The sequence below is a fragment of the Abramis brama genome, assembly GCF_963993115.1.
Source record: "Abramis brama genome assembly, chromosome: 8".
In the NCBI taxonomy this organism is placed as follows: domain Eukaryota; kingdom Metazoa; phylum Chordata; class Actinopteri; order Cypriniformes; family Leuciscidae; genus Abramis; species Abramis brama.
Genome location: NC_139970.1, coordinates 29,488,630 through 29,503,973, shown reverse-complemented (window position 1 = coordinate 29,503,973; position 15,344 = coordinate 29,488,630). Strand labels below are relative to the sequence as shown.

At 38.1% G+C, this 15,344-nt stretch overlaps 2 protein-coding genes across 3 annotated transcripts in view; one reads left to right on the top strand and one right to left on the bottom strand.

The window, feature by feature from the left end:
• The window catches only part of hs6st3b (heparan sulfate 6-O-sulfotransferase 3b), a 74,323-nt gene extending 67,137 nt beyond the window's left edge, over positions 1–7,186 (top strand). Inside the window, exons 2-3 of the mRNA XM_084121499.1 lie at positions 2,395–3,166; positions 5,461–7,186. Coding sequence (XP_083977625.1) covers positions 2,395–3,109 — 715 coding nt within the window. The 3' untranslated portion in view covers positions 3,110–3,166; positions 5,461–7,186. The remainder of the gene's footprint in view (positions 1–2,394; positions 3,167–5,460) is intronic.
• A 2,033-nt stretch (positions 7,187–9,219) lies between these two features.
• Positions 9,220–11,585, bottom strand: LOC311087964 (2-oxoglutarate receptor 1). 2 transcript variants are annotated; one of them, XM_084121503.1, is made up of 2 exons: positions 11,447–11,585; positions 9,220–10,830 (listed from the first exon to the last, which is right to left on the bottom strand). In XM_084121503.1, exons 1-2 carry the CDS (start codon positions 11,447–11,449, stop codon positions 9,835–9,837), a joined length of 999 nt encoding a protein of 332 aa, XP_083977629.1. In that variant the 5' UTR covers positions 11,450–11,585; the 3' UTR covers positions 9,220–9,834. The 2 variants fall into 2 exon arrangements, with proteins under 2 accessions (XP_083977629.1, XP_083977628.1); XM_084121502.1 differs by having other exon boundaries at positions 9,220–10,836; positions 11,447–11,577.
• Positions 11,586–15,344: the final 3,759 nt, after the last annotated feature.

The following is a 15,344-nucleotide window of genomic DNA, read 5'->3' as shown; positions in this document are numbered from 1 at the left end:
CTGTTGCGTGTGCTCAAACTGGCAAGCTGTGTGAGCACCGTCCAGTCTGAGGAGTCTGAGGAGCAGGTGGCGGGAGAAACAATGACTACGTTTACATGCAGCCAATAACCCGTTCAAAACCGGAATATTAGCAATAACCCGGTCGCGCACGGCCATGTAAACACCGGCAAAAACCCGAATATGCTTATATCCCGGTTTTTAAAGGGGTCATATAATGTCATTTTTGTACAAGCTAATATGATTCTTTAGGGTCTAAATTAAAAGTTTGTAATATACTTTAATTAAAAATTAGTATTGTAAGAAAACACTCATTTTACCTGGTCAAAAACAGCTCTGTTTTCAGCACGCCATTTCAGTGCATGTGTCTTTAAATGATAATGAGCTTTGCTCACCCCGCCCCTCTGTTCTGTGCGTACACCGTTTAAAATAATAATACAAAAACCATAACGCGTTGTTCATTATAAACGTGGGATTATGAATTATATTGAGAACGTTGTACATAGAAAACATGCCATAATGTACCCTAAGTGTAAAAATAGCCACATTCATCGTGAAGCGTGCATTTGCAAAGATTAATATAAAGATTAATATAAAGGTCAATAAAACGTTACACTCACTTGTTCTTCTGGAGGTTCAGCAGGAACACGAATAGTTGGTACTGATCCTTTTTTCTGGAGCAGCTTCTTAGCAAAAACAGCTTTATACTGACCCTCGTTTGTAACGTTAAGCCGTCTCGAGTCTGGTGAAATGATTCGCGCAAACATGACAGCATTGACGTTGATCGTGGGGAATATTCCCTTCGAAAACAAACTCAGCCACTGCGTCTTCAGCTGTACGGATTTAGAAACATCATCAATATGACTGCTGTGTTCGTTATTACACCCAAGAACAGAACACCACAATCGTTAGACGCCATTCTGCTCAGCACTCCAGCTATCAACAATGAACGCGCCGGTCGGCGCGTGCTATGATTGACAGCTCGCTCACGAGGGCGCGAGGGCGGGTCTGTGTTTGAAATGCTGCTGTCTGCTGTCAATCAGCCATCGTGGGAGGGGCGTCGATATTGTGGCGTCACAATATCGAACAGCTTGATTTGAGACAGGAGGAAACATATAAGAAGATTAAAACTTGTAAAAGTTCATGCCATTATATGACCCCTTTAAAAACCCGAATATGATCCCTGAGGTACCCCTTTTCTAACCCGAATATTTGGTCATGTAAACGCGTATCGGCATATCCCCATCAAAAGGAACATTGATTTGTGTTCTGCGCATGTTCGATTCGCAAGGAATCTTGGTCTTTTGAGTAGAGACAGCGCATACAAAAACCCTCGTGCAGTATATCGGAAGTAAACAAGAAGTAGACGTAAACATGGCGAGACGCAGCACAGCACCACACTTTTGGAGCGAGGAGGAAAGCGCAAACAAAGGCGATCGCTAACTGCCCCGAACTATTCATTATCCGCGTGCTGCTGCTGTTGTTGTTGTCTTTGGATACAGGAAGAAGAATCAGAAATGACGCATATTGCGTCTTAATGGTTGTCCGTAAGTCCAGACGCTAACCGTGCGTCGCTGTTTACATCGGGATATTGCCAATTGATTACAAATTCCATGTATACAGGAGTAACGGTACATTCACACGGGGCGTCAGCGTCAGCGCTTCCCATTGACTTTGAATGGGTGACGTCAAGCGTTGCCGAAAAGAATTGTGGATCCGTCGGCGGCGCTTCACTGGCGTTGCTCGCGGCAGAAGTTGAGAATTTTTCAACTTCTGCCGCGAGTAACGCCAGTGAAGCGCCGCCGACGGAAGCGTCAGCCAATCAGATCGCTCTATGCAAATACAGTAGCCAGGCGGCAGCCAATCACGTTCATCCTGTTCAAGAGCAGCAAACTGAGGATAAATTTTAAAATGGAGGAGAAACTAATTATTGCGGTGGGCAATCACCCGGTCCTTTATGACCATTGAATGACAATGAAGCTTGTTGTTGAGTTCCTGTCTAATTTCATTGGCTGACGCTGCTATGACCATGGCGTCAGTGCCAAACTTCAGCCACGCCTTCCGTCAAGCGTTGACGCTGACGACCCGTGTGAACGTACCGTAACTCTCTCTGCTCACGCATGTAAACGGGTTATTCCGAATGTTTCAGAAACCCAAATAGTGACCTTAACCCGACCATAACCCGAATATTGACAGCTTGTAAACGTAGTCAATGATCTCCGATATTTTGAATTTGGACTGCAGTAGCCTACCTATTTCGACATTGTTACAGACTGCACCTTTAACATTACTCAGAGACTTTAATGCCTTTTTCTACAACATGAATTACAACCTAAATTGTAAAAGAGAAAATAAAATGATATCTTTATTGAAGTAACATTGTGATTATCATTCCAGGAACTTCTACTATATCACCATGCTGCGAGACCCTGTGTCACGTTACCTGAGCGAATGGAAGCACGTGCAGCGCGGTGCCACCTGGAAGACTTCCCTTCACATGTGTGATGGCCGCTCTCCCACACAGGACGAGCTGCCCACCTGCTATAACGGAGACGACTGGTCGGGGGTCACTTTAAACGAGTTCATGGACTGCCCTTCAAACCTGGCCAACAACCGGCAGGTGCGCATGCTGGCCGATCTCAGCCTGGTGGGCTGCTACAACCTCTCCACCATGAATGAGAGCGAACGGAACCCAATTCTCTTGGCCAGCGCTAAGAGTAACCTGAAGAACATGGCCTTCTATGGCCTGACGGAGTTCCAGCGCAAGACGCAGTACCTGTTCGAGCGCACTTTCCGTCTGCGGTTCATTTCAGCCTTTACACAGATCAACAGCACGCGCGCCGCCAATGTGGAGCTGCGCGACGATATGCGCAGCCGCATAGAGCAACTGAATTTCCTGGATATGCAGTTGTACGAGTTTGCCAAGGACCTCTTCCTGCAGAGATACCAGTTCATCCGCCAGCGTGAGCGGCAGGAGGAGAGATTGAAGAGGCGGGAAGAGAGACGCTGGCTTAGGGAGCGCCGAGTCAACCAGAGCAAACAGCCCAGTGGGGAAAACCAACCTCAGGTCACCACAACTGAGGACTATGCCAGCCAAGTGGTCCGTTGGTGATATCTCTTGGAAACATGCACTACATAGGCTAATACATAATGGACCACTTGAGGAAGAGTAGGTCACATTTTGAACTTTAGCATTCTAATGAGTTTCTTTTGTCGTGAAGCCTGTTGCACTGCAAAAAATCATTGCCTTGAGCAGTATTTTTGTCTTGTGTTATATATTATCTAAAGAATTCTTTTTAAAGAATATGTTTAGAATTAATCACTTTTCTAGTTTTTAGCATAGAATCAAATAAAATTTAGTGATAATGTATGCTTAAATCGACAAAGCAAAAATTGGTTGAGAAAACTTTAATTTGAAGATACATACCTGCAATTGTTGTCTATTTTAATATATTTTAAAATGTAATTTATTCCTGTGATGGCACAGCTGAATTAAAAAAACAAAAAACATCTAAATCTAAATCTGCCATTCAAAAGTTTGGGGTTGGTAAGATTTGTAATGTTTTTGAAAGAAGTCTCTCATATATATATATATTTAGTAAAGGGATAGTTCACCCAAAAATTTAAATTAGCCCATGATTCACTCACCCTGAAGTCATCCTATAGGTGTATATGACAGTTATATAAAAAAATGTCCTGGCTCTTCCAAGCCTTATAATGGCAGTGAATTGCCGTTTCTGTTTTGAAGTCCATAAAAGTGCATCTGTCCATCATAAAAGTGCTCCACACGGCTCCGGTTAATAAAGGCCTTCGAAGCCATGGGTTTTTGTTAGAACTTTATAATCTAAAATAACTAGCTTCCGCCAGACGACCGTACGCATACTACGCAAGTTGACTTGCACCACAAGAGTAACCAGTGATGCATATATGACATAGGATGTAGGAGTAGGCCTATCGTAAGCTTAAACGCCTCTCGCAGTTTAAACAAATAGGGCAGTGCAACAAACTGAAGCTCCTCTTCTATTATATTGAAATCCTCTGACATTTCTCTTCAAAATTTCTAATATGCGACTGGTGTTTTGTTTTGCTCTTTCCTCTGAGCTTCCACGTTCGTCATCACGTTGTGCTTCGGGTCAGGGGTTAGTCTTCCGTAAATCGATGCTTACGGCCATCTGTCGGAAGCTAGTGATTATAATTTATAAAGTTTTAAATATAGGTATTTTCCTTACACAAACGCATCGCTTCAGAAGGCCTTTATTAACCCCCCGGAGCCATGTGGAGCACTTTTATGATGGATAGATGCACTTTGATGGACTTCAAAACAGAAACAGACATTCACTGCCATTATAAAGCTTGGAAGAGCCAGGACATTTTTTTAATATAACTCTGATTGTATTTGTCTGAAAGAAGAATGTCATATACACCTAGAATGACTTCAGGGTGAGTAAATCATGGGCTAATTTTCACTTTTGGGTGAACTATCCCTTTAACTGCATGCATTTTGCAAAAGAACATTGTTTTGGTTGTGCTTCGGCTCTGGCTCTTATTACTCGCCTGTTGAGTAATTTTTACATCATTTAAAATCCCCAGGTCTCGCCATCTCCAAAAGCCAAGCCAGTCTTGATTCTCGTTTTATGACGAACGTTCTCTTTTTGCCAGCTGTCGACTCTCTGTTCTGTGTTTTGTTTTTTGTTTTTTAAAGGGTGATTCCCCGGAAGTTGGAGATTTAGCTTTGTCCATGTCACCCTTTCACGCTCGTTGCGACAACTTACCTATGCCACTCTCACACCATAGCTGGAGAAACTTTTCTCTATTTACGAATGTGGCGATATCACTGATCTATATAAATGTTCTTTACAAAGATCAGTGGATGAGACGCGCAGATGAGTGACGTACGTACACGACTGACATACGTAACCTACACAATTTCCTGCGAAAACCATTCCGCCCGGTCTAAAATAGAAACACTTATATATAACAGGCTTACCATAGTGAGTCAGGGTAAGACAAAAACGCATTTTGAAAGAAGGATTGATGTTGTATTTATTAATTATTTAAATGTTTAATTTCGAAAAAAAAACAAAAACATGATAGATTCTGTGATGAATAGAAAGCCATTTGAAATATAAATCTTTTGTAACATTATAAATGTTTACTCTCACTTTTGATCAATGAATTATGTACTTGTTGAATAAAAGTTTCTTTAAAAAAATTAATTCAAAATCTTACTTTCCCCAAACTTTTCAACGGTAGTGTAGGTTATAGGTTCAACGTATTGTCATTGTGCAGAGTACAAGTCCAGAGCCAATGAAATGCAGCAGCTTGTTAGCAACTAACATTTTCATATTACATGTATGCATTACATTAAGCAAATACTTTTTGCATTTTTATCTTGTTTTGAGAGTCTAAATATTTTTATTGTAAAACATGACAAAAATACTGACTGAGAATTTTTTTTTACAGTGTGGTTTCTCAAGATTTCTGCAGATTCTTTTGCAATGAAATCAAGACTGCAATGTACATAGACTGCAATCCTAAAGCTGAAAAAGGTGGATATTCGCCAAGCAACATGGCTGTGAAGGAACAAACCCTACACCACAGAGTATTATATAGGTACAACACTACAATGTGAGGGGTGTACACTCAAGCTGTGTTCTTGCATTCAAAAACAGCTAGAGATAGTGAATGGAAAAAAATGCAGACAAGTTTTTAATGCCCGGGCCTGTTGCCAGTAGAGATTCTCAGGAGACACTCTCTGAGCTCTCTTTTTTTGTTCTTTTCTTTTTTTTAAGAATCAAACTTACAGCACGGAGACAGTCTGTACTGAGAATCTGTAGTCTCTGGTAGTTTCTCAATGACATGTTGTGCAATTCAGGGTTAGCAGACACCACCACAACAAGATCCTCATCTGTGACATAGGAGCTGAGAAATGTTGCAGTTGCTACTGTAAGATATTTAAAAAAAAATAATCTTTCCTTCATTGTTTTCTTTCTTGTCACATGATTTATTTGAGAATGAGTTGCACAACTGTTTTTTATACAAAAAAAGACAGTGAGAGTGGTATTCTCCATGTTTTATAATTGCAAATAAAAGTGTGAACAAACCAAAACAAAATAAACCCATCCTGTTCCCTAAGCCATAACTGTAAGAAGTGGACTTCAGCTTAATGATTTTCAGCTTAATTAATTGTTTTAAAACTCTTTTTGAGATTGAGATTGTGTGTTAAAAGTGAAAATTTACTTAAAAACACAATGCTAATATGAGAGGCCATGCAAATAATGAATGAACAGATGAAATGTGAAAACACATCACATTTGTAGGCCCTCTAATGGTGAAAAAAAGTCACAAAACTGCACCCATTTGTTCATACTTCAACTGCTTGTCTAATTATGATGGTTATAATACTTCAGCTCATGTTTGACTTGGAATGGAGCAATATAAAGATTTTAGGAATGTTTGTACTATAGATAAATCCAGTATGGAACTGCATTATGCTGTAAGAGAGTTTCAGAAAGATTAAATCAATGGGTCAGTATTTGTTTCGTCCTCAGTGCTGTTTCACACATTTCTGTAGTCCTCATTAAAACTTTTACTGTCTGGGAGAATATTTCTGAAGCCAGAACTTCCAAGTCACATGGAATGAAACGCTCTTTAAATCCTTGAACCACTGGCGGTAAGAAAGAAAACAAAACCTTTTCTGGTCTGTACTTTGTAGCACCTTTTAAAAATATATATCCACAGATGCTGTGTGCAAATGAATAAAAGATGTAAACACATTCACATTTTTAGATTTTTCTATACATAAAAGCAAATAAACTGTCTGTATTGCTCATTGTGGTTATGGAGAACATAGGAATGCTACATTTACAATTTAAAGTTTTGGAATGCATTACCAGAAATATATGATTTTAGACCAAAAAAGAGAGAAAAAGACTGTAAAGTGGAATGTTTTGTTTTCTTTGTATATGCTGTTCCATATTTTTTTTTAAAACTTGAATCTGTGCTGCTATTTGTGTTTTTTGTTTTATTACCTTAGCCTTTATTGTGTGGCCAAAAGAGGTTTGTATACCAATGCAAGTTTTTGTGTGTATGTGTGTGTGTTCTGAAATATCAGTGTTGCAATGTATTTTAATTGCTTTGTTCACTTAAGTGCAATATGATATTAAAAATAACCCCTTATGACCCCTTATTTAACAGTGATGCTCAGATAAATATATCGCATTTCTCTCAAATGCATAATTATATTGACCCGGGGCTGAAGCGCAATAAGATTGTTCATTTCACATGAATTTTCAGTGAAGTTTTAGCTCTGCTCAAAGGTCTGGCATCATTTGGTTGCAGGTGACATTTTGTTTGATATTTTGTATCTATTGTAATGTAAATGTGTTTTACAGAATGTGTGGCATTTAAATACATGTTGGGGCAACTGTGGGTAAAATCTCAAAGGTGCCATATTCTCTGTCTTTGTGATTCAACCACTAGAGGGCAGAGAAGCTCCACCAATGTTATAATACCCGTTGTTTAACACTGCATAAACTTAAAATACGCAAACTTTTGACCAATACAAATCGGGTAGGCCTATTTTTAAAATGAAATCGGCAACTGAGAAACATTAGTGCACCTTTAAAAGAAAGAGTTGGACCTAGAGAAATGTTCTGATTTTTCACCTGCACTAGGAAATGACACATTTCATGTAATTTGGCAGAATTAAAAGATGTCATATTATTAGACAATATTCATCCACCGGTCACCTGAAAACCATTTTTCTTCTCATGGTCTGCAGTGACATATCGCTTGCCTTCAAAGTGTTTGACAGAAATGGTGTCATCTAATTGTTAGGTAGGCTAACTGTCTGTCAGAAATATCTCTTCAGAACAATTTTTTTTTTTTTTTTTTGGTAGGCTATTAGTGTCTGGGGACAAAAAACAAAACACAAAACACCTGGCATTTGTGTAAGTGTCTAGGTTTGGTGCAGAGGTTTGTTTTGTTAGTTTGATTTACCGTGATAACAGTGGAGCAAATTTTCTTGATCTTTGTGACTCAAATCTTTTATAAAAGTTTAGTTCAGTGGCCCTTTCTGCATGGGTTACAAGTGATAGGCTGCTTCCGAATATGTTTACTTTCCTACTATTAAGAAAAAAATAGTAATAGTAAAAATAGTAAGAAAAAAAATAGAATGTCCGAATTCACAATGTTTATAAAACAGTAGTTTATGAAAGAAAGTAGTACTAGACATCTGCACACTAGTTGTTTTTTTTTTTTTACAGTATGATGTCTTCTGTCTGTGTTCTGATGGTGTCTACTGCATAGATATCATATATAAAGGCTAGATGTCTCGTGCGCCCTGCTGGCCAATGGAGGTCGACGTCCGCACGTGGCGGCCATCTTGCCACAGTGCGCTCGCTCACTCGTTTAATGGTGCATATACTTTTAAATAACCATAACTTGCTCAATTTTCTACCGATTTTCAAACGGTTTGGTTTGTTGTAAACGTCAGAGATGTAGTTATGACACTGCATACACTGCATACATATGAATAATTAAACATACATGTTCAAGCATTCGGAATTATAGCCACGTTAATAACGTTTGTAAGAAACCAAACCGTTTGTAAATCCGTCAAGATTTCAGCGAGATAAGCATGCTGATCACTCACCTTAATTCACAGCTTCACTGTGACAAGATGGCCGAACGGTGATGCCGGAAGTGACTGCACCATAAGACATCTAGCGTTTATATATGATATCTATGGTCTACTGTATTTGGCATTGGAAAAATGAAAAAAAAAAAAAAAAAATTTTTTTTTAGCTAATTTAAGAGTTGGTTCTGACAGTCCTTATAGACATCACAATGGAGCAACACAACTGAAGAACAGAGCAATGTTTTTACAGTTCCTTATTGCAAATCTCATGCCTACTGAACTGACATACTTCTGGGAGTCAAATGGCTGCCCATAAATACTGTTGTGTTTCCTTGTCTGTGAAGATTATTAGTCAATTAGGTATTCAAAGAATGTTTTGTTTTATGTGGGTGTTTGTCAGTGGAGATTTCCCAGCAAGAGTGGATGAATGCTCATGGACGAGTGGAGAAACCTTTTTAATTAGCATCTGACCCAAATGACCCAGAATAATTTCTATATTATGTGTATCTATCGTATTATAGTTCACATATTTTGTGTCCTTATATTGTTGAGTTTGCACCTCATACCAAAAATCAAAAAATCCAAAAGTGTAAATTTTAATAAATAGGTTTTTGCATACATGTTGTTTGACAGTAATATATACAGTGTATATGTTCATTTAAACATTTCTTAATATTTACATCACAAGATACACAAAGCAGCTGTAATACAGTTAAAACACTATTACCCACAATTTAAAATTTTGTTCAAGTCTATGTACTAAGATGCTAATAAACATATATACACTTACTGTTCAAAAGTTTGGGGTCAGTAAGATAAAAAAAAATATTTTTTAGGAAGGATGGAATTGATCAAAAGTGACAGAAACAAACATTTATGTTACAAAATATATTTCAAATAAATGCTGGTGTTTTGAACTTTGTATTTTTTCAAAGAATCTTGAAAAAAAATGCATTACACTTTTAACAAAAATATTAATCTGTACAACTGTTTTCAACATTGATAATGATAAGAAATGTTTCTTAAGCACCAAATCAGCATGTTAGAATGATTTCTGAAGGAACATGTGACAGTGAAGACGTAATGGGAAATGACTGACCCCAAACTTTTGAAATGTAGTGTGTGTAAATACAGTATACACACTCACACACACACCTAATGTAGCCTATAGCACTCAATATGTAGGACACAGTGTATCAGATCCTCAAGAGGACTGTCTTTGACATGTTGTTTGGTGTGTGGATCACAAATATGGTGCTGCTCGTACGTTCCCTGTGCACAAAACTCCAGAGAGCCTGTTGAAACCTGTCTCCTGCCAGTGTATAAAGCGCTAGGTTGAAGAAGGTGTTGAGGCCCGCCAGGGGTCGTGACAAGATGTAGGCTGCATGGATGCCTCTTCTCTGCATGCACGACACACCAGCACTGCGCAGGCTATCCACCCTCAGTACACGCATGATATGATATGGCAAGAAGCACACCACAAACACCACCAGAATCAGAATGGTAAGCATGCGAACTCGGGAACGACTCGGCCTGTTTCTGGATATGCTGCTTCCCAGAGCACCTGCAATGTGAGTGTAGCTCCAGCACACCACCAGCAATGGCAACACATATCCAAGCATCGTAAGTATCCAACCGTACCACCATACCTCAGATGGATCATTACTGGCGAAGTCAACGCATTGCGTCATGTTGTTTTTTTGCCGTAAAGTAATCATCTCCAACATTGGGCCGATCTCCACCAGCGAAACGGCCCAGACAGCCAGACAAGCCAAGATGCCCCATCTTTTCCTCCGGATCTCAGCAGCCTTCAATGGATGCACAACTGCGACGTAACGGAAGATGCTGAGGCAGGTGAGGAAGAGGATGCTGCCGTAGAGGTTATAGTAGAAGCAGAAGCGAATGAAACGACACATGAACTCCCCTAAGATCCAGTTTCCGGTAATGTAAAATTGGACCAGCATAGGTAAACTCAAAGCATACAGCAGATCAGCTACTGCCAGGTTCACCATTATAATGCTGCTGCTCTTCCAGGGTCGGAGCTTTGCCAGGTAAATGATGACCGCCAGGAAGTTTCCCACAAATCCAAATACAGAAATGATGCTATACATCACTGGCAGATAATAGCTCTTTATGTAGTCATCAATGGGAGGACAGTCAGTTGAATTCAGTTCCAGGCCTGCCATTGCTTTCTGTTGCTTTTCAAAAACAAATACACAGAGGTGACATTTTTTCTATTATCTTGTATATTAAATGTATAGATCTAATCTTTTGAATCCATTCACCAAAAAGATGTGTTCAGATTCATTCACTTACTCGAAGTTGAATGGCCTTTTGCTTGTTAAAAATTTGTCACTGAATCATTTACACAATCGATTCACGTGACGAACTGAACAACATGTTTCTTCATGAACCAGATAGTTAAATTTTCAAAATTTGCAATAGCCCACTTGTCACGAAAACAGTCACTTTAAAAAGTTTAACACTAATAAATTAAAAACATCAGTACAAGTGAATCAGAACTATTTTGTCAATATTCATTCTAAAATACAGATTCGGTCGTGAACAAAATCACTAATATTCTCCGAATATTAGCATAATCAAATTTGCGGCGAACAGAAAGACGAGCCGATGAGCTGTCCAAAAACTATGATACTTAACTTATAACTTATACCATGATATTATGGTATACTGTACCATAAAAAAAACAAAAAAACAATGTAATTTCCTGGTTCTTTTTTGTAAGTCTAAACCATTAACCTATAAGTGTTTAATGTTTTCAACATAAGGCATTTTGCATTCACTCACCATGATGAAGTGCTCACTTTCTCCTCAAGTTGTTCAATCTTTAATGCAGTATCATGAATACACACAGTCTTCAGCAGAGTTTCAGTGATTTGTGGTTGTCTATCAAGTGTCATCTGTGTTTTTGTATTGTCTGGCTTCACTTCCAAGAAACACATGCTTGTGAAATGAGTCAGCTTGTCCACCACAGCAGTGGGCATTATCCCTTGAGTTACTATTTAACATTTCCTGTAATTTCCTGATACAGACACATTTCCTGAAACATGTTATTAGAAAAAGTCTTTATAGCCCACATACAAATATACTGGCAGTGGAAGGTCTGTGATTAATCATTTCACAAAACTGCAGTTCACAACATTTCTAGCAGACATACACCTGCATGTCTTGTCCAGTGAACAAATATGTGCAGTCCTTGTTTGAAAAGAACTACTATTGCATGAGTTTGACATACATCTGATACCAAAAGTCACAAGTTCAGATCGGAGATGAATACAGCTAACATTTTCTGCTTGCAGCTAGCAGTATTTTTCTTTGTAAAACTGAATAACGAAGTAAGATACGTATTAGGTCTACATGTATTGATAAAGCACCATTAGATTATGTTTTATGGATTGAACCGGGAAGTTCTTGAACACACCTTGGTATGAGGAAACAGGAGGACAAAGAAATAACGAGAAAGACTTCAACTTCTGTTCACTGCATGTGAAATCTGTTTGCAGTAGTCAACCAAAGGTTCTTCCTCAAGGTCTCTTGTTTTCTCATTTGTATTGAGATCAAGTAAATGGATAAAATAAATTAGACACACGGCCCATCTGGATAAATTAAAACGATTACAATGGAGAGTAATTGGTTTGTTTTTGTGCTCATCAAAAGTGCAATCTGACTTTTTGTAATTTATTTGATCAAAATGTATAAACTGTGATGCATTTTTCCACAATCCTTTGATGAATAGAAAGTTTAAAATGACAGCTTTTATTTTAAACAGAAATCTTTTTGTAAGATTATAAATGCCTTTTCTGTCACTTTTAATCATTTCTAAGCATCCTTGCTAAATACATTTTATATTTTATTCTTTCAGTTCCTTTCAAAAAGTCAAAATAAGTAAAAACAAGTCAAAGTAAACCTCTGTAAAAGTAATGTAGCCTTAATAAGACATCAACCAAACAGACCATCAACAACACAAACATTTGCATTAATATTGGCTGTGCTCCAATAACTAATCAAGTGTTACCACTAGATGGCGTGCAGTATTCATTTAAAAAAAAAAGAAAAACCAGCCAGTTGTATAAATATCACATAGGCTACACACATAAAAAAAATAATGTGCTTGTCTTTTCCCATCAAATGTCATTTTATAAGTTCTGGACGAACCAGTGAAATAACTCCAGCAATCTACTCTGATTACTGAGATCATACCGAACCCAACTTCCAGACAACTCTTCCTTGATCCGTTCTCTAGAACTAGGCCTACCTGATCTGGCAGTTAGACATTTTGTTCCTAATACCTGGAGAGAGGCTGACTTTAACTCAAAATGTGGATAATAGCCTAATAAAATAATAATAAATATAATTACTGTATATCTGTATACAGTTAAAATAAATCTAAAATGAGCAACATTAGAAATCTGCTGCACATTGGGGTTTGATTACTTTCATTTCATTCAACAGTCCTAAAGCATAGCCAGGTCCATTAGTCTATGTGTACTCTCTCAATACAGACTCAGCATACAATGGATCTTGATTAGTGATTAATTAACCAGTTTTATTTTTTCCTCTCATAATTCTTCAGCTCTATCACATCCATATTACATCATATGTCTTGCACTTGGCAGCACAAGGGTTTTAGACTATACAATAAACAATATATACAATTATTCAACAATTATTGAAAACAATAGATAGAAGATCTCTGTTGGTGTGTGCTTGTTCTTACTCAAGAGACTTGTTAATGAATTATTAATCTGCATTTCAGTGACCCAGTCACAGTGCATATACATCAATATTTTAGTTTTTTAGATTTTTTTTTTTTTGAATTTCAACAACATTCTATTGACATCTTGGTAACTTATTACTGAATCAGAGGAGACTTATGCAATATGCGGGGACTTTTTCTCAGAGGAAAAAATGTGAGCAGCAAAATGCTCTCTTTTTAATCATATTGCTGTTGGAGAAATCATTTAAATATAAAAGGAATCTCATTTGTTTTTCTTTCCTATGGAAATCATGCACCCTAAGATGAAAAATTGAAGCCATTTCATTTCAGCCAGTGATGTTTTTATTCCAAAACACACTAAGAAAAGGGTCCGTTCACTTCTTTGATCAGTGGTACTGCAAGACTTGTCCCTATCTTGTAGTAAAATCTTGTAGAGAAGGATTTACTACATTTTCAATGTCTATTTTGACTGGACTGGTGTCAGGTCTTTCTGAACGGACTGACACTTCATTAGCAGGAGTTGCTGTTTGGTTGACGTGATAACAGATTAGTGTGCGTTTCTGTTGAGCTACTCTGTGTCCACTCTCTCAGGCAAAAGCTGGAGTCTGTGAGCAAATTATCTGAAAATGCTGAAGTGTGGTGTTCATGTGAGATTCTTATCAGAGCACTGAGAGGCACTCCAGTGGGTCTTGACCAAGACTAGAATATAAATGAAAGGATACACTAAGTAAAAGCAAATACATTTTTATTCTGACCATTGCCAAATTCAACCTATATTTTCAAAACAGTTCTTTGATGTTAACTGTGCTTAAATTATTAAGTAATTATCCTTACTGTCTTTATATTGAAATTCCCAATGGTTGTTACTTTTATTTTCTAAAAGTAAAGGATGGACTGATTTATGTACAGATTCATCTGAAATTCATTGTAAAACATCATGAATAAACCCTTGGCAAAAAATAAGCTTGCGCATGTTGCTTCGACATTTACTTTGATGAAAATTGAATGTCAAGGCATTCACTTCTATTTTATTGTTTGTTTGTTATTCATTTTTCCCTTTCCTCTTTTCTCTCTTTGGGATTAAGTCTTGGTGATTTAGGCCTCTGGGAATGTATGCATTACCTAAAACATTTTCATGGCCCTTCTCTTCACCAGGGTGATGTCGTACATCATTGTCATAGGAGCACCTGTCATGAGCCTGGCTCTGAGATGCAGTGTTTTAGGGCACAGCATCACCTGAACAGTCAAACATGCAGCACTGCTAATGGCATGGGAAATCATGGTCATGCATTTTCAGGCCATTTGGACACAACAAATTGATAAGTAAATAAATAATTTTACAAAAAAAATTTAATGGACAGAGATACACATATAGATGGAAAGAATGCTGAGTAATTATGACATTTAGCTGATAATAATGACACATTTCCATTTAGCATATGCACACAATTGTCTTTCTTTTCCAGGAAAACGGACAAAACAAATTACAGTGAATAATGTAAAAAAATCAGGTACAGTAGGCTATGCTTCAGATGTTGTGCAGCACAGGTTCTTGGTATCGCTGCTGGAGTGGGAAGTATTGGAGAGCAACTCTAGTCCGGGTGGTTAGTCTACATGGGTCTTTGATGACTTGCACCATTGTTACGTGGCGGTGAAAGTCGTCTTGTCTGTCGATGAGAATGTACAGTTGCAGTCAGGTTGAGGAACCAAATTGGATCAGCAATTTACGCAAGCCAGGGATGTACTGTGCAACTTTTGTCCCGGAGGGCCACTGTCCTGCATAGTTTAGCGTCAACCCTAATGAAACACACATGAACATGTTAATCAGTATACTAGAAAGCTACAGACAGGTGAGTTTTTTTTAGGGTTGGAGCTAAACTCTGCAGGACAGTGGCCCTCCAGGACCGAAGTTGCGAATCCCTGACGTAAGCAGACGCTTTTGCGTTCTTTGTTGCCAATAATGAAATG